At 35.7% G+C, this 25,913-nt stretch overlaps 1 protein-coding gene across 9 annotated transcripts in view; it reads left to right on the top strand.

The window, feature by feature from the left end:
* The window catches only part of LOC577880 (bromodomain adjacent to zinc finger domain protein 2B), a 92,270-nt gene that overhangs the window by 52,326 nt on the left and 14,031 nt on the right, over window positions 1–25,913 (top strand). For 7 of the 9 annotated variants that reach the window (XM_030972748.1, XM_030972752.1, XM_030972743.1 and 4 more), the window contains 16 exons: window positions 2,327–2,695; window positions 4,553–4,769; window positions 5,404–5,562; window positions 6,986–7,269; window positions 7,737–7,908; window positions 11,088–11,180; window positions 14,686–14,813; window positions 16,631–16,696; window positions 17,530–17,574; window positions 19,818–19,883; window positions 20,494–20,637; window positions 21,325–21,436; window positions 22,290–22,441; window positions 23,528–23,635; window positions 24,040–24,224; window positions 25,240–25,627. In XM_030972748.1, the coding sequence (XP_030828608.1) occupies window positions 2,327–2,695; window positions 4,553–4,769; window positions 5,404–5,562; window positions 6,986–7,269; window positions 7,737–7,908; window positions 11,088–11,180; window positions 14,686–14,813; window positions 16,631–16,696; window positions 17,530–17,574; window positions 19,818–19,883; window positions 20,494–20,637; window positions 21,325–21,436; window positions 22,290–22,441; window positions 23,528–23,635; window positions 24,040–24,224; window positions 25,240–25,627 (2,688 nt within the window). The remainder of the gene's footprint in view (window positions 1–2,326; window positions 2,696–4,552; window positions 4,770–5,403; window positions 5,563–6,985; window positions 7,270–7,736; window positions 7,909–11,087; window positions 11,181–14,685; window positions 14,814–16,630; window positions 16,697–17,529; window positions 17,575–19,817; window positions 19,884–20,493; window positions 20,638–21,324; window positions 21,437–22,289; window positions 22,442–23,527; window positions 23,636–24,039; window positions 24,225–25,239; window positions 25,628–25,913) is intronic. The other 2 variants (XM_030972749.1, XM_030972750.1) reach the window with 2 other exon arrangements.

The raw sequence follows: 25,913 nt of genomic DNA, 5'->3' as shown, positions 1-25,913 counted from the left end.
TCATGTTTATGGTATAGATTAGATTAAAATGTGTATGTGAAGCTAGAAAGAAACTGAAACTGATAGATCTCTATTACAATACTCATATCTCCAGGGTATATTCATAAACTAGCTAAGGAAGTCCTGAAAATAATTTGATTGCTCTGTTTTTTCCCTTCTTTTAAATCCTTCCTTTTAAACCCTTTGAAGGTTTTATGCCCAACAATGATCTTGCTAATTCTAACTTGCTTTTTATGCAAAGTTGCCTACATTTTTTAAAACAGTTATGTCTTCTGGATAACAGTATGCCTTGCCATGCTAAAGATATATTTATGAATTTGTTTTACTTTTAAACTTTAAATGAAGTTCAGAGGAATGTGTGTTTATATCTTTCATGACTCAGAAAATTTTAAAAATGATATTGAAATGAAAAATTATATTCACAACACAGTATAGGTGTGCTTCCATATCACCTTCTATTTGGCCAGGCATTTTTTTTAAAAGCATCTTTAGGATTTTGATTCAAAGTATTTTTTTTTTTAATTAGATTTTTTTTTTAAACTCTAAATTACGTCTGCTATCAAAAATCTGTTTTACCTATTCTTTAAGGCAGGTTCTGTACGCAGGTTTTATACCATCTTTGAATTGTCAAATTAGGTTGTAATAAGAACAAAATGCTCAGAATATTAGGCCTGTTCTGTATTTGTTGATCTGTTCTCATGTTCATATACATCTGTCATGTTGTATTTGATTAGCTAATTTAAAGGTCTTCTTTTTTTTTAACAGAGATTTTAATAATTATTTCATAGTACAAAAGCTAGAAGGTAAATGGTGTACACATGTACTTGTAAATTAGAAGAGGGATTATAAATTTAGTGATTGAATTATGTCTTATCATTAAGCAGAAAATATATTTGTTGTTCGGTTATATAATATGAATTTTGTATCTGATGATGAACAGAAGGCTTGCTCAATCACTCTATTTATTGTAATGTAATTTAAATTAATTTGCCCTTTTCTTCTCAAGAGACAATATATTCTGGAGAAATGATGATGTAGTGGGAAACAATTTGTAGAGAAAAGTTACATATTGTAGTTAGGACAGGTAGAGGTACTAGGCAAGCAAAAATTGTGTATTATTTTTCATCTCATCTAACAAGTATTGATAGTTCATTTCTTAGCTGGGGAAGGTAAAACCAAAAAAAAATCATGAAAATTTCAGAATTGTAGCACATCTTCATTCAGGGTTCCTCGAGAAAGCAGAATGAATGCTTTGCTATCCCATATTAATTGCATTAAAACCTACTACATTGTACATGTATGTACTGAGTGTGTCTAGCAAAAAGGGGAAGATGTTGAGGGGGAAATGTATTACATGTAGTTGTGGGGATCGACTGCAAAGTGAGCTATATTTCATAAAATATTCACTAGACTTTTGATACTGAAAACTGTACATGTAACATTGTAATTCATTGTTTGTATGAATACATGTATGGTATTGTGTTATCGTGTGTGATGTTATGACGATAGGATATAATAGATTGATTCAAGTCTAGGATTCCAAGGTCTGTTATGATAGATATGTATGCTACATTTTATCATTGTATGCAAATAGGAGATAAAGACAGTTTTATTTCTTTGTGTACTCGATAACTTCCTCTATGTACATGTAATAAGTCACAAGCATATCCTTCATGCATGTATGACTGATATAATATACAGATCTACAACGTGTCTATGTAAGAATGAATGAGCCATTAGATTTGTTTGCAATGTGTATTAGTTTGAGCATTTTTTCAGGTAGCAGAGAGATTGTATTAGTCTGTTTATTTGAATGCATGGTAGTTAGGAATTAGAATGGTCAAATCATTGTCATGACGACAAATACCAGTGACGTCTAATATCCCAGCCCCTATATTAACTACCCAACAATAACTAACTTTTAAGTCTATTTGAATTCATGTAATTTGAGTTACATTTACAAATTTGAATTACCTGTTGGCAATTGCCCCCAGCCCTTCTCTCTCTCTCTCTCTCTCTCTCTCTCTCTCTCTCTCTCTTTCTCTCTCTCTCTCTCTCTTTCTCTCTCTCTCTCTCTCTTTGCATCTTTGTATGCATCTCTTTCTTTTTTTCTGTCTCTCCTTTCCTCATTTCATTATAAATGTTCCAGATATTTTTTAATTTTGTAATCAATGTTTCATGAATATTTGTTAATGTATCCTACGTGTAAATTTGTTAACATTATTGTATCCCCCCCCCCATTTGATAGATTCCTACCTACATTAGGTTACCTCTTTGTAGCTTAGGCAAAATCAAGTTCCAATTTTTAACATTTTTAATTTGTTAGGAGCGAGCCCTGAAAGAACAGCATGCCCACGAGCAAAACGTGCACGAGGAGGAACAGCGGCGCAGAGTGTTGGCCCTCACCCAGCAGTTTGAGCAGCAGATCAAAGCACAGCAGCAGCAGCTCCGCCTTCAAAAGAAGGCCCGGGCGGAGCGGCAAGCTGCCTTCCAACGAGAGAAAGATTACCGCAGCACCGCCTCGCAGGCTGCGGCTGCTGCAGCCGCTAGCGCAGCAGCTAGATCGGCAGCCCAGAAGGCGCAGTCTCCCCCGAGGCATTCAGACCTACTAGACCAACCTCAGGATCTCAGTGTAAATAGCTCTCGGAGATATGAGAGGACTGAGGAAGAACAGACCAAAGAAAGGAAAAAGAGGGTACGTGCCCTGCTGATCTCTTCCCCTCTTCTTTAAGTTAAATTGGAAGTTGATCAGCCTCAATATGAATTATAATCATTGTCTTAATGAGTTAAATAACTGTATTATAACTTGTTTCCTTGATGATTATGCAAAGCAACAAAACAACCTGGTTTTCTTATGGTATATGTAATATTTGTTACTGATCTCAAGACTATAATAAAATCTATGTAAATTGGATGCTGACTTCAACACACACTCAGTGGGTGTGATACCGAGCCGCTAGCTTCGTGGAACAAAAACACCTTATAAAGATATATCTCAAGATAAGATTAGCTCTCAATCCACATGCACTTAAAGTGACATTTCAGTCACTGCGTTGGGTGTGGCTCTTTTGAATCACTAATGCATTGCTTCAATATGGCACGCTTTATCAATGTATGTCTTGTTGTGTTTTTACAAGTTATTGCACCCTATCTTTAATTGCAGCAATTTCAAGGTATTGGCATGAGTTGCATAAATGCGCAATTTGAGGCTATAAAATCTTGTGAGGTTTTTTTTCACGATTCCACTTGCACGCATCCAGTATACATGTATTTTTAAAATTTCAATCTTGACTGTTTCAAGCTATTTTAGTGGTTTTGTGGTTGTTACTTTTGTTCTTTCACTGTCTTTGATGATCAAATCCTAGATATTCATAAATGCTTGTAACTGTAAGACAACATAGATCAAAAGAAATGTTTGTCCTGAGATTTACCACAACCCACACTGCTTTTATTCGGAGATAGAGAAACCTACAGACAAGAATGAAAGACAAATAGAAACAAACCTCTCTATATATTCTCCCACTTTTCTTTTACCAACATGTAATTTTATGTAAATTTCATGTTTGAATACAATGAAGGGTTAGTGTGTTTTGGGTGATGACTTGCAAAATTATCAATAAAACAACCGTTTCTTTACAGAATCCATTTTTCATTTAATATGGAAAGAGATTGATTTAAAGGTATATGAATAGATTTCCATTTTGCCCCCAATTTTCTCCCAGAAATCTGTTTGGGTTTTCCAGACCTTAAATATTTCACTGATCCAGTCTATCTACTTTGATAGTTTAAAAAAATGCTGTGCAGTGTGTGTTTGATATGGAACTCTTTTTATCCATTTGTTTCCATCAAAAAATTAAAAATGATCTTGATCTTACCATTGACTTAAATACGGTAACGATACTAGAGAAAACTAAGTCAGGTTCACAGCTAAAGGTTTTCATTTTTGTTGTTGATGAAACGAGGGGCTAAACGACAAAAATCGTCCAAGGGGGTGTTTCATAAAGCTGTTCGTTAAGTTATGCATGACTTTACAAATGACTTAAATATGAAAAGCCAAATGGGATGCTCATTTATTATTAATTGCATCAACTAAAGTTGAACTGTGCAGATATAGATTAACATTCTTATTATAAAAACATTTTTAATGCAAATTATATTTTTTGCCATAATTTAATTGAGGTTATTGGAAATATAGTCACACTTTGTTAAAACAGGAAAAACTTTAGGCATCCTATCTAGCACTTCATATACAAGTTGTTCGTAAAGTTGTGTAACTTTACGATCAGCTGAAGTGCCAGATAGAATGCCCAAAGTTTTTTGTGATATTTTCAATAACCTCAATTAAATTATGGCAAAAAATATACTTCGCATTAAAAATGTTTGTTATCATAAGAATGTTAATAATGATTGAGCATCCCATTTGGCTTTTCATATGCAAGTCATTTGTAAAGTCATGCGTAACTTTACGAACAGCTTTATGAAACACCCCCTGGACACACGGTATGGAATCACCCTTGAGCATCTATAATTCCTCTCCATCTTCCCTCTGCAGAAGAAACTTGCGGCCATCATCAACAACCTTGCCCAGTCGTCCAGCTACTCCTCCTCCTCCCACTCCATGTCAGCTCTGGATGCAGTCTCCACGGGGGCGGCGTCCAGGCTTGACAACGGGCTGGTGGATAGTGAGCAGGGCTCCCTCAGGGGTGATGGTAGTGAGAGGGGGACACCATCATCGTTTGCTAATGGCATGGATGAAGCAGATTACAGAGGTACCGTAAATCTCTGTGTATAAGACACACTTTTTCCCGCTGATTTTCTTTTTGAAAGTCGCTGTGCGTCTTATACATGGGTACAAAAATATATATATCATTTTTTTTTAATGTTGATTTATGCCCCTCCACCTGGCACTGTGCCTGGCAATGTCTCCCAGCTCAGTCATACTTGGTGTGTTGACTTAACACTACCTGTATGGCCAAATTTCTGTTTGGACTCAGAAGAAAATTTGTCTGTCATCTTTAGTTTTAAAAACGACATTATTTGTGACAAGTGCACAAGCACAAATCGGCGCCTTCAACTGCACCTCGCAGGAAAATAAAGGTCCTTCCCCCGTGTGTTTTTTAACACTGACCTGGCTTGCTGGCTTGCTGGCTTGCTTCGATTATGCACAGATCTTTTTCAACATTTACAGGTGTGTTGCTAGTGATTTTTTTAACAAGAAAGACAATTTTTGTTGTTGTTGAAAGTCATGTATATTTTAAGTATGTTAATCAATTTTAAATTCCTGTTGTATCAAGAAAGCATTTGAATTGACTTCCACCTCCCCTCCTCCAAAAACTAACCAGCGATAAAGAGAATTTTGTACAGTTTCTGTAATTGAAATAATGAATTTAATTCACATGTTAGGTTCTTCAATGTCAGCTGCCAGTGATGATGACAGAGACTGTAACAGTAGTAACGTTGATAGTGAATCCATGACCCTTGACTCAGGAAGCAGTACACCTGTACCAATCAGGATGACCCTCAAACGACCCTCCGACATGGTGCCGCTTTTCACTCAAATGCGTAAGTTTGTCTCGTTTTCCCCTTCTGACTAAACCTAGACAAACACATGAAAAATAGTCGATTACTGCTTAAAGATACTGTTTTTCATTCAAATAAATTGACTTTATTTCCCAAGAACTCTTTTGTCTCCTTGTAAGAATACAGGTCAAACACACAACTGATTGTTAATGAATTTTTTCTTTCACTAATATGTATTTATGTATTTATACATTTATCATAAATTAATGATATACCTAGTTTACATTACGTTACGTACCAGGCCATTATCATATATCCCTCTTTTTTAGCCCAAAACATTCTTGAATTAATTTGAAGCAAAGCTGGCTCTTTTATTTTGCATTATGAAGTATTTTTAAGCATTTCCTGATTGGGTGTTAAACAATAAGAACAGAATTGACTTTGCTTTGTAAAATAGGATGTGTTGGGATTTGTTAATATAAAATGATGAGAAAAATATTATGGGAAAGGAAATACAACATAACAGGAAATTGGCATGATTAAGTTTTGATTAATGGTAAACGGTTACTTTATATGTCAGAACACGGTTTCCTCATTCTATTAAAAGTGAAGTTTAAAATAAAAGAGACTTCATTTATGAGGAAGGTTTACTGTCTATCATAACAAAATAGTGTTTCTTTCTGAACATTGAGTAGTTTGGCATACCTTTCTAATGGTCAAATTTCAGACACACAGGTCGTTTTAAACAAATAAAAACAATTTACGTACATGTATGAATATTGAATGCAGTTTACAGCAGTGGTATACAGATAATGATATGCCTTGTTTAAAGATATGAAAATTTCATCAAAGTATATAAGATTTGCATAAAATGTAATTATTGGGTTTGCAAAGTTACTGCTATTTTTTTTTTATAAATGTAGCTCCGAAATTGAATAATCATGGCTTTCTTGGATCTTATAGAATAAAATAACAGACATCTCATTAGCTTGATTTTGTTAGGTAAGCATTAATGAAATTTAAGGGAATCACACATTATTATATTTCAGCCCTAAGTATCACATTACACAAACCATGATATGGGTAAAATCTTAGGCAAAAAATGTTACAATTTTGTGAAAGAAAATAGTGGATTTGCAAAGTGATGGTCCTTTTGTGAATGAGAAAATGATACATACCTTTTCAACAGTCGTACTCAGTATGGCTAATGCTACGGTCACAAAGGTTCTTACAAACTATAATTTTGTACGAATCTCCCTGTTTGTCCATTGTCTTCCCGAATTTCCATTGTCTGAAAATCGTTTGTAGCAGCTCGTAATGGCATTTGCCTACTTCTTTGTGTTTACCAAAGCATGATAATGAATTTGCAAATTAAAAGTCCTTTGTAAACGTTAGTAGTTGTGCATACCTTATCATATACTGCCAATTTGAAGATTTGAAGATTTAATTTTCCTATTATGACTAGCAATGAAGAGGAAACGGCTTCGCGTAACGGACGAGCGTGCGGTGAGATGGCCCCTAGCTAACGGATGGCGTCGGCAGACCATCATCAGGCAGCTCGGCCCTGGTGATAGGATCAAAGGTGATGTCATCTACTACGCACCCTGCGGGAAGAAGCTACGGACCTACCCTGAGGTCGTCAGGTACATCGAGAGGCGGGGCATCACCAGCGTGGCCAGGGAACACTTCAGCTACAGCGCTAAGATGAGAATCGGAGAGTTCCTCAACCCAAAGCCAGATGGAGACGGGGTAAGAAAGACAACCGCTATGTGATCTACTTTCCAGGGTTCTTTCTGATTTTTAGTGTAAAAGAAGATGTAGCTTGAATAAATAGCAAGTTGCAACTGCATGGAAGGACAAGGGAAGGGCAATGTTGATTTTAAGGAGTTGATATTGGAATAAATTTTGCAAATATAAGGTTACAAATAAAACCAATGCGTGCTTTTTAATACAAATCATATCATGTTGACCTTAAAGTCAACGTTATGGGAAAAAGACGGATTTTGTACAAAAAAATATATTGTATTTTGTGCCACATGCATGGAGATTGTTTAGCACATTTCTAAATACCTGCATTTGTGTGATGAAGGGACTTATTTCATGCCAAATGTGTGCTCCTTGCACAAGAACTTAGTTTAATGAATCCTTCAGGCGGTACCTTTGAGGTGTTTGCACACTACTCATACTTTCTGTTCTTGTTCATTTTGATCATTCAGGGAATCATCTTTGAGAAGCTGTCCGAGGACGAGCTGTACGACCGCATGCACTACGGCCATCGTCGCAGCAAGGCGGCTCGCATGCAACGCCAAGCCGAGAAGAGGCGCATAGCTCAGGAACTTGCCAGACGTGCCAACGAAGCCAAGGAGCGAAGGCGTCTTGAACAGCAAGGTAGGTCACATGATGTTAAAGCTCTCTGGTCGCCGTGTCTTGAAGGTACCGTGTGTGCGTTCACCATGGCACATTGTGATGTCTTTTATTTCGGAAAACGGGTAATTTTCAAGTTAATGCTTTGTGCTCACCCAAGTGCTCCATGTGAACATCTCTGTAAAAACCCTTCCTCACATGCTTCCTCCCAAACTGATGGACTTGACACGCAATTTAGTTGTAATTTAGCATTACATCTTGAGCTAGTGTCAGTTTGCACTTGTATTAGTATTTGAAACATCATGTGGCAACTATAATTGAGTGAAACCAGTAATATATTGTTTAGTTTTTATTGAATCATTTGTTGATGGTTCTAGAGACAATGGGAATGGTGATTAAAATACATTCATTGAAATCTACTGGTTGGTTGGTAAACACAGTGATTACACAAATTTGATATTATCTATATATATATAGAACTACATGTACATGTAGATACATGTAGCTAATATATACAAGTACAGCAGTCAATAACATGTTATCTTCCACATTGGTCAAACTGAATGTGAGAAATATCATCTGAAAGAGTGCATCCAATAACATAGTCTTACAAGACATTCAATCACCAATGTAAAGCAGCTCAAAATACCTCATCGTCTCCCATTTTTATTTGTCTGACACATAAAGAGAAGGAAAAAAAGGCAACTCAAGTCATAGCACTTTAAAAAAAGTTGAATATCATTAAAATACCCTTTTCATGAACCCTGTGCACAAATTTTCATTTCTGATAAAGCTGCAATTTATCAGTGAATGCTAAATGTTAATGGTGCCACCAGGTTTGAAAGGTGTATCACGCTTCAATCATAATAGTCTTTTCTTTAATTTGATTTATTCTATGTTATAATCGTAATCATCATCATTTAATGTCCATGTTACATGATCAATTTTGAATTTCTAGAAGAAATACAAGCTTTTTCTTCTCTCCAAAAATATGAGATTCGTTATCATTGCTTAGCCATTGTAAACCACTTTATTCTGGTAGTACCAAAGGGTTAACATTTGTTGGATATCGTAGAAGACTGACCCTTTTGAGTGAGGTCATGGAGGGTTCAAGGTAGAGGGCATGACCTTTGAAGTTTCTGACCTTGTTTTACTGCTTCACTTTATTATGTAGAGTAAATCTATGACATCTTCATCTGATTCAAGCGAGCCCATTTAGACATATTTCATGACAATATAAAACCAGAAAATTCAGAGTGCGTGAAACGTTTACAAATGGTTAAGATTCACAAAAGATTTACATTTAGCCACAAAGTAGTTCCTCACAATTGGCGTAGCTTTACATTTTCATGATTTTCAAAGCTTTCTTGCCGTGAAAATTGCCATTGTTTACGATTTGTGAAAGCTTGTGTTGTGAACGTTGCTGGTTCTACAGTAGATTTTTTTTTAATTTGTTAAAAGTCTTGATGCAATAGCATATTTTGCACCAACATAAACGAAGAGATTTGATTTATAGCATAGTATGGTTTAGAGCTGTATATGGTTTCATAGAAAAGAACAGTTGCACAGGCCTTTGTGTGAATATTGACATTTTGGATGTACTCTTTAATACCCAGTTTTCATTAGTTATATGCATACATGTAACTAAACCTGTTCATGCGTCCCTATATGTTTCAATGCCAAATTATACTACTGTAAACAAGACCGGAGCCCTATGATAGATATAACTTTATTCTGTAAGTGATATGAGCTGATGACGAAAATTAGTCCTACCAGCATTTATGGAATTGGCTACTTCATGTACATGTACTTGTTACAATTTCCATGGTCATGCCAGTATTTTTAAGAATCATTACCTTTTGTTATCAATTGTCTTGCCATCCAAATAACAATAAAAACCATTGACACTGCATACACTTGTTATATTACAATTTGACATCTGCAATATACCTTCCTTTCTTTCAATGGGAAGAGCCATATAGACAGGAAAAACATGTATATTATTTTGTATGTATGGAATTTACCTATTACCATAATTTTGTGATGTACCGGGAAAGTAACTTCAAACTTCACTGCAAATCACATCTCACATTTGCATATACATGTAGGATACGTTGCTTTATAACAATGTCAGGACAATTAGCTATTGCTTTTTCTTCGCCAATTTACTCAACATTGTCTACCAAAATTGTTTGGCCAATACAATTTGTTCGTAGTCTGAAATACAGGTATGCACTAGTGTGATAGTTTTGAGAATTCATTTTCTGTCACAACCAGCCCTCGCGGTTACTTGTGAAGCCTTATGCAACGTACCATACAAATCTAAAAGTTAAACGTCAAATTAGTCTTCGGTTACTAGATTTGGTTTCTTGATAAACTGATGCCATCCTTTTTGCAGTCTGCTTGTGGCGTGTTGATGTTTTGAAATGAATGTACATGTATGCACTTTTCATGTATCCATACATGTGTTCCATTTATTGTAACAGTTTTCCAAGCTATAGAAGTCAAGTTTTTTACTATGAAATTGGTTGATATTTGAAGCTTTTGATACTACCGGTACCCTTTCTGTTCCGAGCAGTGTGCTTGTGTGTGTGATTATTTTTTTGCCAAAACAGTGACTATTATTGTGTACATAATCATGCAAGTACATTTAGTTTGCATCAAAGAAGAAAATGTGCTTCTATTTTTATTAGCAGGCCATTTATTCTTTTGAAAGTGTAAAGTAAATGCAAGCATGATTAACATCAACCATTTATTATAATTTGATATTCACATAATTAAAATAGCACCATGCCAAACAATAGTACAGCATTTGCTTCCTCATAATCACAGTTTTTATGACAGTTTTGAAAATCAATATAAATAGGAATTTGATATGATAGCAACTAATGTTTTGAGGATTAAGATCATACATAGAGACTAAGACCATACTGAATAAAATTCCATGATTGTTTTGGAAGATCATGTATTTAGTCCCACATACTAAAGTTTAATGCTGGAATTATAGTGGGATGTGTTGTTGTAGGAATGGGGAAGAAGAAGAAGAAGAAGACGAAGGCAGTGGGTATTAAGTTTTAATGATGTAATACAGGAAAAGTAGTTAAATAGCAGAAAGATGAGAGGAGTGGGGTAGAGAAATAAGGCTGAATTGAGTTTTTAACGAGACAAAACTGGGACGGTATTCCTTCATGTTTAAATGGCAGAAATGGCGAGGAGGGTAAATGAGGCTAAATTGAGGCGTAAGATGGAGAGGCAGGACCAACAGGATGGAATGCGGGAGTCACGGCGCCACCAGGGTAAGTCCCGTGGTTCGTTCGTCTGTCTGTGTGTCAGTTAGAACGTGGGACAAGCAAGCGGGATGCTTTCACATTTTAGGGAGGGGGCATTTTGACAACAGCTGGGTATTTACTGGTAGTCATTTTCTGTGTGAAAATAAAGAATGCTAGAGAAATGGGTTTAGTACCATGTAAGTCTACCCTTGTCCACTTAAGTTCATTTTAGATTTACATTAAAGAAAAATCAAATTTTTCCTGAAAATCTTTAGTCGTTCGTTGGGGCGGGTATTGGGGGATGTGTCTATCAATTCGAGAAAATTTGTAATTACAGATATTTAGTATTTAGAGTGGGATAAATTTAAGTCATACATACCTTTGGTAAGTTTTCCTTTATTAAGAAATACATCTTACCATTGAAACATTAAATGGTAATTCTTGTAAATTACAAATTAAATTCTTTTCATTGTAGTTTGCTGATTATTGCTTTGAAGACAAATTCTTGCAAATAGATGGGAAATCAAGATAAAGTCAAATTAAGGATGCTTTGGGGGGCATTTATTTTCAGTGTTCATATGTTGTCTCATTGTTGTTTTGCCTTTTGTTTGCATGCTGTGTCAATGTCAGTGCACACCAATTGTTATGGATAGTCACCTTTTCAGTAAAGAATTATTTAATTTATATAAACAAACAGTTTTTGTATTCTTGAAAAAAGTATTTGATCTTTCTTGATACACTTAATAGCTTTTGACGGAAACTTGTGTTGTGTTTATATCAATGAAGATTTGAACTTATCTTGCATGATGTGCTTGTGTTTGTAATGTGTTCTGCACTGTTTATTTTAAGTTTTATCACTGTGTGAAATGACATTCAGATATGCTTCACTCTTTAATATACAAGCCAATTCACAACAAAAATACAATAATAAACATGTAGGAAATATACAGGTATACACATAAAACACGTAAAAGGAAAAATCTCACCTTGCACTTAATCATGTGTGCTGTGAGTTATTGTTGGATTTGCACATAGTTGGTCACGATAGTGTGACCGCGTATATGTAAGTTTTTATCTCTTGAAAGGGAATTGAAAGGAAATTAACAGTACCTTTCCAGTTTTAGCCTTTGCTATATCACCTTAGTTTCATCCAGTGTATAATTAAAGGTGAAAAGGATGGAGGAAAATGAGTGAGTTGAATGACCTTTGGTCGCTATCATATTATCTGCGGAGAACTAGAGGGGCGTTAACTCGCAAACTCTTACACAGCGTTAATGCCTTTCTGGCTCTGAGCCGACCATATAGCCAGAACCCATAGGTTTAAGGTTTGATGTTCTCTCATAAAGCAAACATGTACTATTGTACTTAACCATGTATGTGGTGTCAACTGTATATAAACGTTGTTTGTAAGATATACCATACTATAATATCGCCTGAACATAGCCAAAAGGCCATTAACTCTGTGTTGAAGTATATGAATCAATGCCCTTTTGGCCCCAAAAGGATAATGTTATACAAACCACAAACAAAGACACACCATTCAATCACATATCATAAATATACCTGCACCTTTCAGTAAATAGTACCAAACCATAGTTTAAAAACACCATATGTTTAAGTACTGGTATTAGAATTCAATAACAAATAACTGAACAGTTTCAATTGAATATTTGTTGATAAATAAGCGCCTGTTTCAAATACTTTCATCTTGAAATACATGTAGGGTATCCAACAACAAAATTAGAGACAAAAAATCATTTGAATCCCCTTGCAATTACCTGAATGAATTTGTTTTCCTCTTTTTTTATTATTTAACACTAATGAGAGATGCCCCCAAAAATCATTTTAAGTCAATATCTTTTGGAAGTTGTTTGAATATTAAGAGATGAACACAATCCCACTCAATATTCTTATCACTGTGACTTTTGTACATGGGGTATAAATTCAAACTTACAATGTGTAACTCAGACTTCAGTCTGTCTGAAATACATGTTTACCCAAAGCTAATTATATCTACCAGTATCCTAAAGCTAATTATATCTAATAGGTTGAGAGAATGCACTTTATACTTATACATGCAGTTCAGTTGTGAAACTGTGGAACCCATGCCCTTTCTTTAACTTATAGCATGAAGAATGAATTTAATATGGTATTTATATCTTAAAACTTGATGGTATTTCAATAATATCAAAATAAACATTGATTACAGGTAAGTATGGCATTACTTAGAGGTTATTGGTTGATTGATTAATGTCAAATATCTGCATGATATTCTATTCTGTAAAGAAATACAAATGCAGGAGTACATTTGACAATGGTAAAAAAATGTTATAAGTTGCCTAATTACTCTCATATGATACTGCCCGCCCCATACTAATTATGCCATGTATTTTATGTCTTCTGAATTGACTGCAATTGAATTAAATGGTAGTTGTTGCACTATAAACAGTTTCACAGACCTAGGAAGAAATTGAAGCAGAGTTTAAAATGATATTTAAAGCAGATAACAACTTTTGATAATATTGCGATGAAGCACTTAATTCCAACATTATTTTGCATATTGATAATGATTTACAATTTGAAAGATTCATTTTGCATTCAGAAATTACGTATTGGCACAGAACATTGTTTTTCTTAAATCATGGACATGTATCCGATCCATAAGAAAATTACTGCATTAGAAATGTAGCTCAAATAAAAAAAAAATTTAAAATTTGGAACAAGTTACATTCAAACTGTACTTTTGGGTTGGAGATGTAAACGATTTGCAATAAAACTGGAGGATGGAAAATGAAAAGAAAAAGGGTGTTCATCTTGAGCTATTCATAACAAAATATTGCAAGGAAATGGGATCTCAGGACTGTTGGGTGCATGCTTCCAAATTATAAGGAGAGACAACTTCACTAAAAAGGGTTTGCCTCTGTCATGCCTGAGAATCATGCTACATCAAAGAAATACAAAGCTGATTGTTTCTCATTGAACAACATCCCTCCTTCCTACATCTGATGATGAATTTTGAAACCCTAAAATATAGTAGATACATGTATGAAGAAAAGAAAAAATCACATACCAGTATTGTTTTTTTCAAAAAGTAATGCAGGCCCTTTGTGTTTCTTTTATTCATCTTGATTTTAGAAATGAATAGGGTCTGCAACTCTGCATCATCCCTAGTAAAAATGTCATCAAAGAAACATTCTTCCAATTTTTGTTCCTATTTACTCTTTTTTCCAGCACTTTTTCCACAAAGCCTTGCAACTGATTTAATTTTGTATAGAATCTTTGACACCCTTTAAAATTTGGCAGCGGATATTGCACAGTGAAAGAAATAAATCATAAAGCAGGCATGTTTAATGTTCAACATATTCGCCCAGAGGGTTTATAAAGCGCTTACTATAGACAAATTGATGATGGAAGTTATATTACTCTCAAGTTTTTGCTTACGGGTACGATAACACATACATATATCAAAACATATTTAGGAGACATCGCTTGTCAGTGAAAAATAAATCTCTTGTTGGTTCTTTTGATACAGCTCTGCAGTTGGCCGAGGAGAAGCGCCGTGACAAGGAACAGCGTCTATTCATGAGACAACAGCAGAAGATAGCTCGTCTACAACAGATGAGAATGGAGCGAGAGGTCCGTACCCAGCAGCTTATTGAGGTATGACCCGTCCCCCTCCCTCTTCCTCCTTCCCCCTTCCTCTTCTCCCTCCCCGAAGCTAACTCTCTCAGTGGTGCTCTGACATAATCCTGATTTCTTTCTTTCGTGTTTTGGTTAGGATTTTAATATATTACATACTATCGTTTTCATTTAGTTAAAGATTGCCTGAGTAGGAGCAACATTTGGCATATATGCCTATAATGCAGGGAAGTATTTGATTTATATCAAAGGAAAATATTAAAATAATGTTCAAGATGAACTGATTATACAAACAAATTGTATTTTTAGAAAACATTTTCGAAGTTAAGTGAAGTATATGTTTAATCTTTTTGATACTAGGCATTTTGGTTTCCTCAACGAATAAGAGGCGATTCCCTACTTAACATATTAGATTAGGTATAGTGATAATTTTCTTTGTAATTCAAGCTGTTTTGAAGGAAAAGAGAGGAATTTGCAATTCAAAATCTGTAGTGCTGTTTTTCATATTGATATGGTCTAATTTACCACAGGAAACACTAACAAATATTGATTGTATCCTGGTAGGGATTTACCCTAATTTTGTGAGAGCAGCCAAAATTTGTTTTGATTTTAAATGTTTTATTCCTGACTCTCTGCTGTAGGCCAAAAATATTACTCTTATCAAATAAAAAGGAACTTCTTGATTACAATCAAAAGTCATCGGCCTCTCTTATATTTACTTCCTGCATGCTATATTAAACTAAGAAAGGAAATTATAACTTCAATTTTCCTGTCGGATCTTTAGTACTTTTGGTCATGAGATTATGACCACAAACTTTCTTCCTTTTATGAAATAATTCAACAATGTATGTATCTACTGCATGCCTGCAAGCTTTCGCATTACGTTGCACGCCGCCCGCTTTTGTAGATATTCATACTTCTACTAATGCATTCAACACTGATAATACCCAATCATGTCTGTTTTTACAAATGAATGTTAAGTTTGTATGTTCCTCCCGAAAGGATATACCTGATTTTTTCTGAGTACACAAATGCATGCCAAAGATTTGATTCCTATTATGATATAAACTCCCAACCACAAACGGGTTTGCATAGATAATTGTTAATTATCCCATAGGCCTGATATATGTATGATTTAAAGACAAAAGTATATTGTTCTAGATTGTTCTCTACCTCTTAATGAATCAGGCCGAACAACTGCATTATTATCTTCTCCTTTCCCTTCTTTGTGTATGAAGTTAGCTTTTGTAATCCTCAGACGTTTCTCTTGTTGATTCGTGTATGGAAAGGGCCAAGTACAAGGTATTTTATCCCACACGTAATACTGACTACATCAAATATTTTTATCCTAACCGGGGGATGATTGCTTTATACCAAATTTGATGTTCATTATGTTCCTCATTCTGTTAGATCTGGGGCCCGTTTCACAAAGCCTTTTTTCAATGACAAATGACATAAATCAGTGACAAATTTGCTGATAACCAATCAAAGGCAAGGATTTCAGTAGCTTATAACAAAAACTGTCATTTGACACTGATGACAAGTTTTGTGAAACACCCCCCTGGTGAAGTGTTTGGTTCACTGGGACAGAATACCTTTGACTTGCCTGCAGATGTGCAACACACACAGCATGAGAAAGTTACACAAAATGAAATATAGCTAGCTATTAAAGTTGCTCTTAGTCTTACGGTTGCATTGTACATGTATGTACTCCTGCTTGGGCACTATTGTGCAGTGTCCTTGCTTAAGATTTGTTTTTATTTGAAAATGTTGACTTGTATCTTGATTGTTAAAAGTGAAGAAGAGGCACCAATGTTCCATGTTTTTTGTACTACCAGGACCGCAAAAAACGGAAAGAGGTGGAAGCAAGTCAGAAAACCATGGATACGATAAGACGTGCTAAGGTTGGTTGACTGGGGTTTAGTTGAAAACAATCACTTCCCAAATCTTCATTGTGTTGTAGTTTTTTTTGTTGCAGTTTGACATCTACATATATCGTTACTTATGAAAAAGTATGTATATTTAGCAAAACATACAGAATTTTCAGTTTACTTTTTCTGACATTAAGGAACAGGATCCCTTTCTCAAACATCTTACAATGAAAATTTTGTGAGCATAATACTGGCTTTTGGAAGGTAACTTTGTGTGGTGTTCAGAAACCAATTTGTAGTGCAATATTGCTGTTGAACCTGAGTTAGTTATGATAGAGGATTCATTTTCAAAACATCACATGGCAAAAGATTGTCACATGTCCTTATCCAGCTATGTTTAAGAATTCTAAACACAGTAAAAGATCACATGACATTTGGGTCATTCCATGGGGGTGGGGTCAATTTTTGTGACATACCTGAAGTGAGACACTACTGTGTGTCTCTTTATCAACCGTGTTTGATCAAACCGAGTTTATCATTAAAAGCATAGCCATCTATGTATAGAAGCACTTCATGGTGATTCAATATCATAGACACAAAGTTTATGTAATTTTATATAAATGCGGTGTCCATGTAACGCTTGTCAAAACAGAGATGCTTATTAAGCTAAAATTTTGAAGAGCAACTGAAACAGGATGATTCTGACAGGGCACTAGTATGTAAACATCTTCAACGGATGATTTCATCTTCTATGTGGGGTAAAAGATATACCAACGTTACATGGACATCATCATTTTTTATTTGGCCTATCCCTCGTGGAATGACCCACTTGTTAATATAATGTTGAACAAACCCTTTTACTCTAGGAAAGAGAAATGAGGAGGCAACATGCTGTACATCAAAAACATCAGGTCAGTTTCAACAGCTGGTCTTGGTTATTTTGTTCTTTCTTGGTTTTGGTTTTGGTTTTTTGAGGTGAAGGAAAATCTATATTCTCTTTTGATGTGTATGTGGTCAATCTAAGCGTTTCTGGGCAGGTGTTCAATTCAATACTCTGAATAAGCAAGAAATTGACTAAGTAAGTTACTGAGCTAAGAAGTTTACTTCAAATCGATTCAAATCATGTTTAAGACTTTTACATACGTAAGACAAATCTAAGTAAAATACTTACTGATTTATAAGCATTGTGACATCACACGGTCAATTTAGGGTAAAATACTTAGCCAAAAGTTTGAACTGAATACCAAAATTTGCTAAGAATTTTATCTAAGCTGAAGACTTAGTAAAATACTCATATTTCAAACTTAAGTATTGAATTGAATACCGGCCCTGGCATCTACTCTAAAAAACACCAACATTTTCACTCATTCGTCTGACAACAGATTAAAAGAAATTAAATCCATAGCAGGGTTCCACGGTCATGAAAAACCTGGAAAGTCATGGAAAATGAAGGGAAAAATCTCTCAAATTCATGGAAATTGATTGTGGGTTCAGGCAATGTGTGGCTATGGTATCCTTCCAGTATGAACTGACAAAGGGCCTGGTATTTTGGATACTGCTTGCGTACCTCATCCCGTATCAAAGAGCTTTTTATCTGGTCATGGAAAAGGGCAAAAATGTGTCATGGACAGTCCTAGAATTTGGTTCTCAAATTACGGTGGGAACCCTGCATGGTTTCAAGTTGGTATTCAACCGTGTCGTTTTATAGAAACCTAATGCTCATGACATGGGGTGATTTCTTTGTACCCTCTAATTACAATGATAAATCAGGATTAGAAAATGTGCAATTTCAGGCAATTTTCAAATAAAAAATTCCTTTTGCCTTCAAACCATTCAAAAAATGTACATCATAATTTTTGCTTCCATTAGTTACCTGGATTTTCCTAAATCCTTTGTAAATTTTGTCTTTGAGGGATGAACTTCTTTAAACTTCTACAAAATGAAATGATGTCATTCTATTATAGAAATTGTCTATTTCAAGTAACTTGTTTAAAAAAAAAAGAATTGCTGGGATGGGTAACACCATTTACAACCTCATATCACGCTCCATCCATGTAAACGAAAAATGAAAACGTGAGGCAAACCAACCATTGAATTAGTAGTATGGGGTTGGTCTTTTTTATTTTCATTACCCTTTTCTTACCTTTTTTTCTTCTTCTCTTTTCAATTTGGGATCCTTTCGTTTCCCACTGTGTTGCATCTTTAATTACAAAAGAAATCTTCTCTATGACACATTGTTGGTGAAAGAGTAGATTTAGGGATATCAATAACAAAGAATTAGTTTCATATAATATTAACCATTACAGTTTGCTGTTCATTTTGTCTGGTTCAAGTGATTCTTGTGTCACAATACTTGTTGCCATGGTTGTATATAATCTCATTCATTCTCCTCTCCATTCTCCAGTACATGGGTTGCTTTCTACATCTTTGCAGATTAGTGGTTTTGGTGCCTTTTTTGTGTGGTTCATCCAGGTTCCTTGCAATTTTCTCTATCTTTCTTGTATTTATTCACATCATTTCTTTCTTCCCGTAGTAGGCTGTCATGAAAATGATCAGAAATCATTTTTTTTTTTTAATATACGAAAATTATTGAATCTATCAAGAACTTGTTCACATTTTCAGCCCTTGTGTTTGTGTGAAGATTGGGTTTATTTTCTTCTCTTCTGTACATCAAATAATGATATAGATATAGAAGGGAATGAATTAATGGATTTTCATTTCATTCTTCATGTACATGGAATGACTTTTATGATCCATTAAACCAACAGAGTTTCAAGTACTTTTTTTTCAAGTACATCTTGCAATCCATGTTAATTGTCATTATTGCAATTTCTTAAGTTGATGTTTTCTTACATCCTGTCCCGTGTTTGTTTTGATAGTGCATGTTGTACAGTAACTTGCTAATCCTTTTTAATACCTTTTGCACCGTAATCTTTTTTGTTTTTTGTTAGCAATGTCTAATGACTATTGTTTTCTCTAACCTAACAGCACTCACCAAAATATTCCCTGCTTGCAATCACTAATATCATATATAATCTTCTCTGCTCTGTTTGCCTTGCACCTGCTTTTGCATCTCACAATGCTAGTATGATTTGAATCATTTGAAGTTGTTGGTGTTGTTTTTTAAATGAAGAATATTGCAATTTTCTTGCAGGAGCGAGAGAGAAGAAAGCAGCACATGCTCCTTGTAAGAGCACTGGAGGCTCGGAAGAAGGCAGAGGTAATCAATTGATCAATCGATCAATCAATCAATCAATCTATTTGTATATCTCTCTATCTATCTATCTATCTATGTATCTATATCTGTCTTTCTGTCTGACTGTCTATCTACATATCTATCTACATGTATCTATCTATCTACCCATCTACCTCCCTCTCTTTATATTTATCTATCTACGTCTGTCTGTCTATTTATCCATCTATCTGTGTCTGTCTATCTATCTCTCTATCCATCTATCTATCTATCTAACTATGTGTGTATGTCTGTCTATCTACATGTATCTATCTACTAATGATAATCTTCCGTAGTTTATGTTTCTCTATCAGAAAAATAACTGACTGATACTAGCTTATGCTCCCCATAAAGATCTCTTTTAATGAAATTATTCATTCAGAATTTGTTATTCTTGTCATCTTGCTACTGAAAGTTCTTTTGAAATGTCTTTGGCCATTTGTTTTGAAATGATACAATATAAAGTAAAATGACAATAGATGGGCAAAGCAGCATCCAAAAGAAATTCTGTAAAACCCTGTCGAGTTGAATATAATACTTTTCTAAACCAAAGTATTACTCTGTTTGTGACACATAGAATTGTTTCTGTTTTTTTCAGGAGAAGGAGCGAGAAAAGCAGGTGAAGAGGACAGAGAAGTACTACCGAAGAGAGAGGAGAATGCAACAGAGGATTCTGGAAAGAGACATGACTAGAGAGATCAAGAAAGCAGTGGAAGATATGAAGCTTGTTCCGGAAGCTCCCGTAAGTTTAAGACAACAACAACAACACTAATGAGGATTTCTAATGCTTCATTTAGACATGAGGAAGTGAGCTGTCACAAAATAACAACGTGTGCTTCATATTTCTCTCTCTTACTTTACACATCAGGGAGTATGTAAATGTAGGGGCCATTGTGATGAGCATTTTTTTAAAACCATGCAACATCCCTTCTTGCCATTCTTTTAATATTAACATTGAATGGTTTCTATTTTGCTGCAGCATTTTTTGAGGCAGTTGACTCCATTGTGTCTGAAAAGGCCTTTCAACTTATAGAATTTTATTCTTGTATTACACTTGAGTTAAAAAAATTATTTTAAAAAAATTTAATAAAAGTTTTAGTCATGTTGTTTTGCAAATCATCTCAAGGCCTGAAGCATTTGTGAATCTCAACCACTCATGAAATTTATCAAAATTGTCATGGTTACAAAGGTTTCTGCTTTTAGAGCCGCAAAATGAGATGATTGATATTGGTCATACAATATACAGTATGTATCATACATGTAATATGTGTTCAGGGATCCATAGTCTTACAAACCCAACAATTTGAAAATCAGTTTGATAGGCCTTTGATCAGTAATTACTGCACAATCATTGTATAAACCAACGATTCATATGAAAATGAACAGCCAATATTATATTTAGAAATGTCTTTTGTTTTTTGTCATATAGGCCTTGCCTGAGCTGGATCGTGTGAAGGGTTTGACCATCTGTGGAGCTGCCTTTGCAGACTGTCTCATGGTCATTGAGTTTCTACACACCTTTGGCGATTCACTAGGTTTAGGTAGGTAAACCTCTTTCGGTTAGGTAATCTTCGGCAGGATTTAAAAGTCTTTGAAGCCATTGAATACTGAACTTGAGATAACTTGAGCAGCTGTCTTTTGAAAACGGGCATTTCATATGAAATCCAATTGCATTAAAAGATTTGCTCTCCAAGAAACCTCATTGCTGCATTTACCTTAAGATCAGCTATTCAAAATCATCTACACTTTTTGATAGTTTTTCGCAAACAAAATTTCACTGCAAGTAGATAATTCTCTTTAATACCTAATCAACAACCCCCAATGAAAAAGTTGATGTTACTTGATGATACTTTATCCTGCTGTCTCTAAACAATAAAGACCTCCTTTAGTTTCATACATGTAGCTCTGAGATACAACACCTGTAAAGCCATGCTTCTCATTTTTCTCCTGCAAATGGTGAAGACAATCTCCAACATGTCCATCCTCCAAACAATGTCATACGTATGGTTACTTGATGCCATGGTCCTATACAGAGTATCCTTAAAAAGGCACTTCTAATTTTTCTCTTGCAGATTATGAAGACATCCCCAACCCAACCATGTCCATTCTCCAAACAAAGTCAAATTTATATTATCAGTTTCTTTGTCCTGGACCCAAAACCTTAATCCCCACTGCACTACTTATAGGTACTTGCGTCCTCCATATAGCAAACAATGCCTAAGCGGTACCCGTTGGTCCCCCATATTCCCCTTTTTCTCATGTTAATTGAGAGCTGTTTTGATGAGATAACCACCCGCCAGTGACCACGGTAGGGAGGTCTAATCCCTCCTGGCCAAACTAGTGCAGACAGGCTTTAAAACCACACTTCATATTTTTCTCGTTTTTCTCCATTAGATGATGACGATGACATCCCGACCATGGCTATCCTCCAGGCCAGCCTGCAGAATGAAGAAGAACATGTCCCTGTCCTTGTTTCCTTGGCGATGAGACTCGTCAACAGTGCAATGGAAGACCCAGGTCTACCAGATGATGACAAAACACCAGATGTACGTAATACACAGGCTTAAAGCCCTACTGCACTACTTATTGCTACGTGCGCCCTCTATATAGCAAACAATGCCTAATCAGTGACCATTGGTCCCCCATGGTCCCCTTTTTCTTATGTTAATTGAGAGCTGATTTGATGAGATAACCACCTGTCCGTAACCATGCAGAGAGGTCTAATCTCTCTTGGCCAAACTAGTGCAGATAGGCTTTAAAGGGAAATCCAACCTTTGTAGAAAAATGAGAGAAAATAGACCGGTGAAGGTTTGAGAGAAATCAGATCAGAAAAAAAAAGAAGAAAGATATGGACTTTTGAAAGATGTCAAATAGGCTGAATTAGTAATGTTACTTTGACGTAGTGCAGGACAACTTTCCCATTGTGTGTATTTAAAAAAAAGTCACCATGCATCTAGCTTTTTCTTTGTTTTGTTGCGGGGGAAGAAAAAAAGCATTATGTTGTTCAGCGTTAACATAACATGTGCATTGTAGCAGCCGGGATCCACTGTCCATGTCATGAAGAGGATTAATACTATTCAACATCCTGCCAATTACATCATCTCACGAAGCCACACTTACTATAGATGTTGTTGGGATTCACTCTAGCTCAAAAAGACCATAGTTTCTGTACTTAAAGGACACTAGAGAGGTTTAAAAGGGAAAACAGGATTTGTGAAGGGTTTATTTATTTAAACACATTGCATGCATATGCTGTGGACCTCCATCTATGTAATACGATAAGATTGCACCAATAGTGACTTTATGAACCATGTTGTAAAGACTACTGTGTGATACCAATTTATCAAATATCAGTTTTGTAAGTAAAAAATACTTGAGTGCTGCCAATTTGAATTTATTAAAACCCAATACAGGCAGTGACAGCTGGAGATCAATGTCTTTTAGATCAGTCTTGTAATTAAAAAGATTCTAGGAAAGTTGCCAATTTGTATTGGGTGACATCTGTAAAGTCTGTTTTGTAATGAAAAGATTTTTCAGTGTTGCCAATTTGAATTGAGCAACATCTGTTAGGTCAGTTATGTAATGAAAAGACATTTCAGTGTTGCCATTTTGAATTTCTTGACATACCACAGGCAATGACAGCTGGTGGGCAACGTCTATTAGAGATTGATGTTACTCAGGAGAACCTATCTGAAGTACTCAGCTGCTACCTCAAGGCTATGAAAGGCTCAACCGATGAGGTAAGTTTGATCTCAAGGTCAAAGGTCATTGTCATCACAGTTTGAGTAGATTCTACATAAACCACCTGCCAACTTATGTATCCAGTAAGAAGTGTCGTAGTCTAGTGGTTTAAGCACTTGACTTGAAATTCAAAGGCCATGGTTCTTCATTTGCCACACTCGACCCAGGTGAGGTTAATGGGTACCTGGCAGGAATTAATTCGTTGAAATGCTTGAGCACTGTAATGGCAGCTAGGCTAAAGCCGGGGTAATAATGAATGTGCCTCGGAATAGAATTTCTAGATAGATGGCGCTATAGAAATGCCTATTATTATTATTATTGCCTTTATAGCAGGTATTTTCTCTGCTTTATGGACCTGTATGTATATAATCAATGAAATTCCTTGCTCTGTCCCTTGTTTCAGCTCGCTGTCAAGCTCCAGACAGTGCCATTCCTGGCCCTCAATCCCACCCACAAGGCCAGTATTCTTGGCTACCTGGTCAATCAGCTGGTCTGTAGTGACCGGGTAGTGGGCTGTATCGACAACAGCATGGAGAACCTCTCCAATCTACGCAGGGACAAGTGGGTCGTCGAAGGAAAGATCCGCAAGTAAGTCACAAATCATTCTATGCACTAGCTGTTCAGACCTGCCAACCAGTATGATTTAGTTGTATTTTGTACGATTTTTAGAAGCAAATACGCCAGTACATTTTCTTCAATAAAATACGATTTTTTGTTTTAAATTTAAATTTGTTTATTTATTAATTAACAATGGCAAAATGCCCATTCTGTCCTGTAAAGTATCCTTCAAGCATCTCACATAGGCAATTTGGGGATGTTTATTGGTTCATCGAACACACCAGTCGCAACGAAATCAAGCATATTCAACCAATAATCCATTAAAAAAAATCTTCCTGTATGTAGGAACTGCAAGAGGCATTGATCCGCGTAACAGTTCGTGTTTATTTTTTAAGAATACAACTTTTGTCAGTAAAATACAACTTTGGGGATTAAAGAATACAGTTTTTGATCTCCAGAGGTTGGCAGGTCTGGCTGTTGTTCATGTGGCCACAACCCATGAGGCCGACAATATACATGCTGGGAGTCTGGGAGCTCATCCTGATTGACTTCACGTTAAAGTGACTCAGTAACATTGTTGTAGGTCGATGCAAAAACTGCGTAATTTTTGTATGAATTGTTACTTAATATTTTCCTTCCACTGTACTAACCCTCTAGCATGCAAAAAATCCTGAACAAATTCTCAAACCACAAAGATATTTATGGATTTCTTAGAACTGAGCGACACCCTCCAACAACAAATTCTCCCAACCATTTTTGAATTTTCCAAACCCTATGGAAAGGTATATAGAGCCAACTCATTGCTTTGTGACGATTTACATTCACCTAAAATGTACCGGTAATTAAATTTTAATAATATAGGTGGGAGAATTAAGGAATCGTTCAGATCACTTTTTCCCAATTTTTGTCATTAATAGTGGGATGTTTTCACTCAGAATTTCAGATTATCTTTAATTGTACATCTAGCATTGAAGTCACTACCTTAGCACCACTATCTCTCATCTGAACAATGTTACCAAGTCTCTTTATTACTTTCTATGTACAGACTGAGAATCCAACAGGAGAAGAAGTTTGGCAAACTCAACGACTCGGTCAAGCGCAAACGGGGGCGCCCTCCAAAGAACCCGGAGGATATGGAAGCTGGAGAGGAGTTCAAGTTTGAGGAGGAGGGCAAAGATGGAGGAGAGAAAGACCTGGAAGATATACCAAGAACGGATGACGTCAGAGAGGAGGAGGAGGGAGAGAAGGAAGGAGAGAACAGAGGAGAAAAGGAAGGGGAGAAGGAAGGAGAGAAACCGATGGAAACGCAAGAGGTGGTGGAGGAGAAGGAAAAAGAGAAGGAGAAGGAGAAGGAGAAGAAGGAGAAGGATAAGGATGGAAAGCAGAGTCCAACCAGAGAACAGCTGGATAAGAAAATTGAGAAGCTCTCAAAGGTATGAACAGACTTTTATAGGTCTCCATCCCTTTAAGGAATGCAGGATGTGTTCCCCTTTTAAAGGCTGAATTTTAGATAGTTGGTACTACTATCATTGAGTTGGCTAAGTTGGTAGAGTATATACCTATGGAATTCAAATTTAGTCCAGTCAGATGAAGGTAGCCTTTGCTATCTGCTAATATTTATCATTTTATGGCAATATCCTCTTTTTAAAGTAGTGTGATTGGGATGTAATACTGTGAGTATAATGTTTTTCTCAAAGTGGATTAAAACTATTTAAACAA

This window comes from Strongylocentrotus purpuratus, unplaced genomic scaffold (genome assembly GCF_000002235.5).
Source record: "Strongylocentrotus purpuratus isolate Spur 01 unplaced genomic scaffold, Spur_5.0 spur5_scaffold_6, whole genome shotgun sequence".
Lineage (NCBI taxonomy): Eukaryota > Metazoa > Echinodermata > Echinoidea > Camarodonta > Strongylocentrotidae > Strongylocentrotus > Strongylocentrotus purpuratus.
The sequence above is the reverse complement of the archived record's forward strand: the minus strand, read 5'-3'. Positions and strand labels throughout refer to the sequence as shown.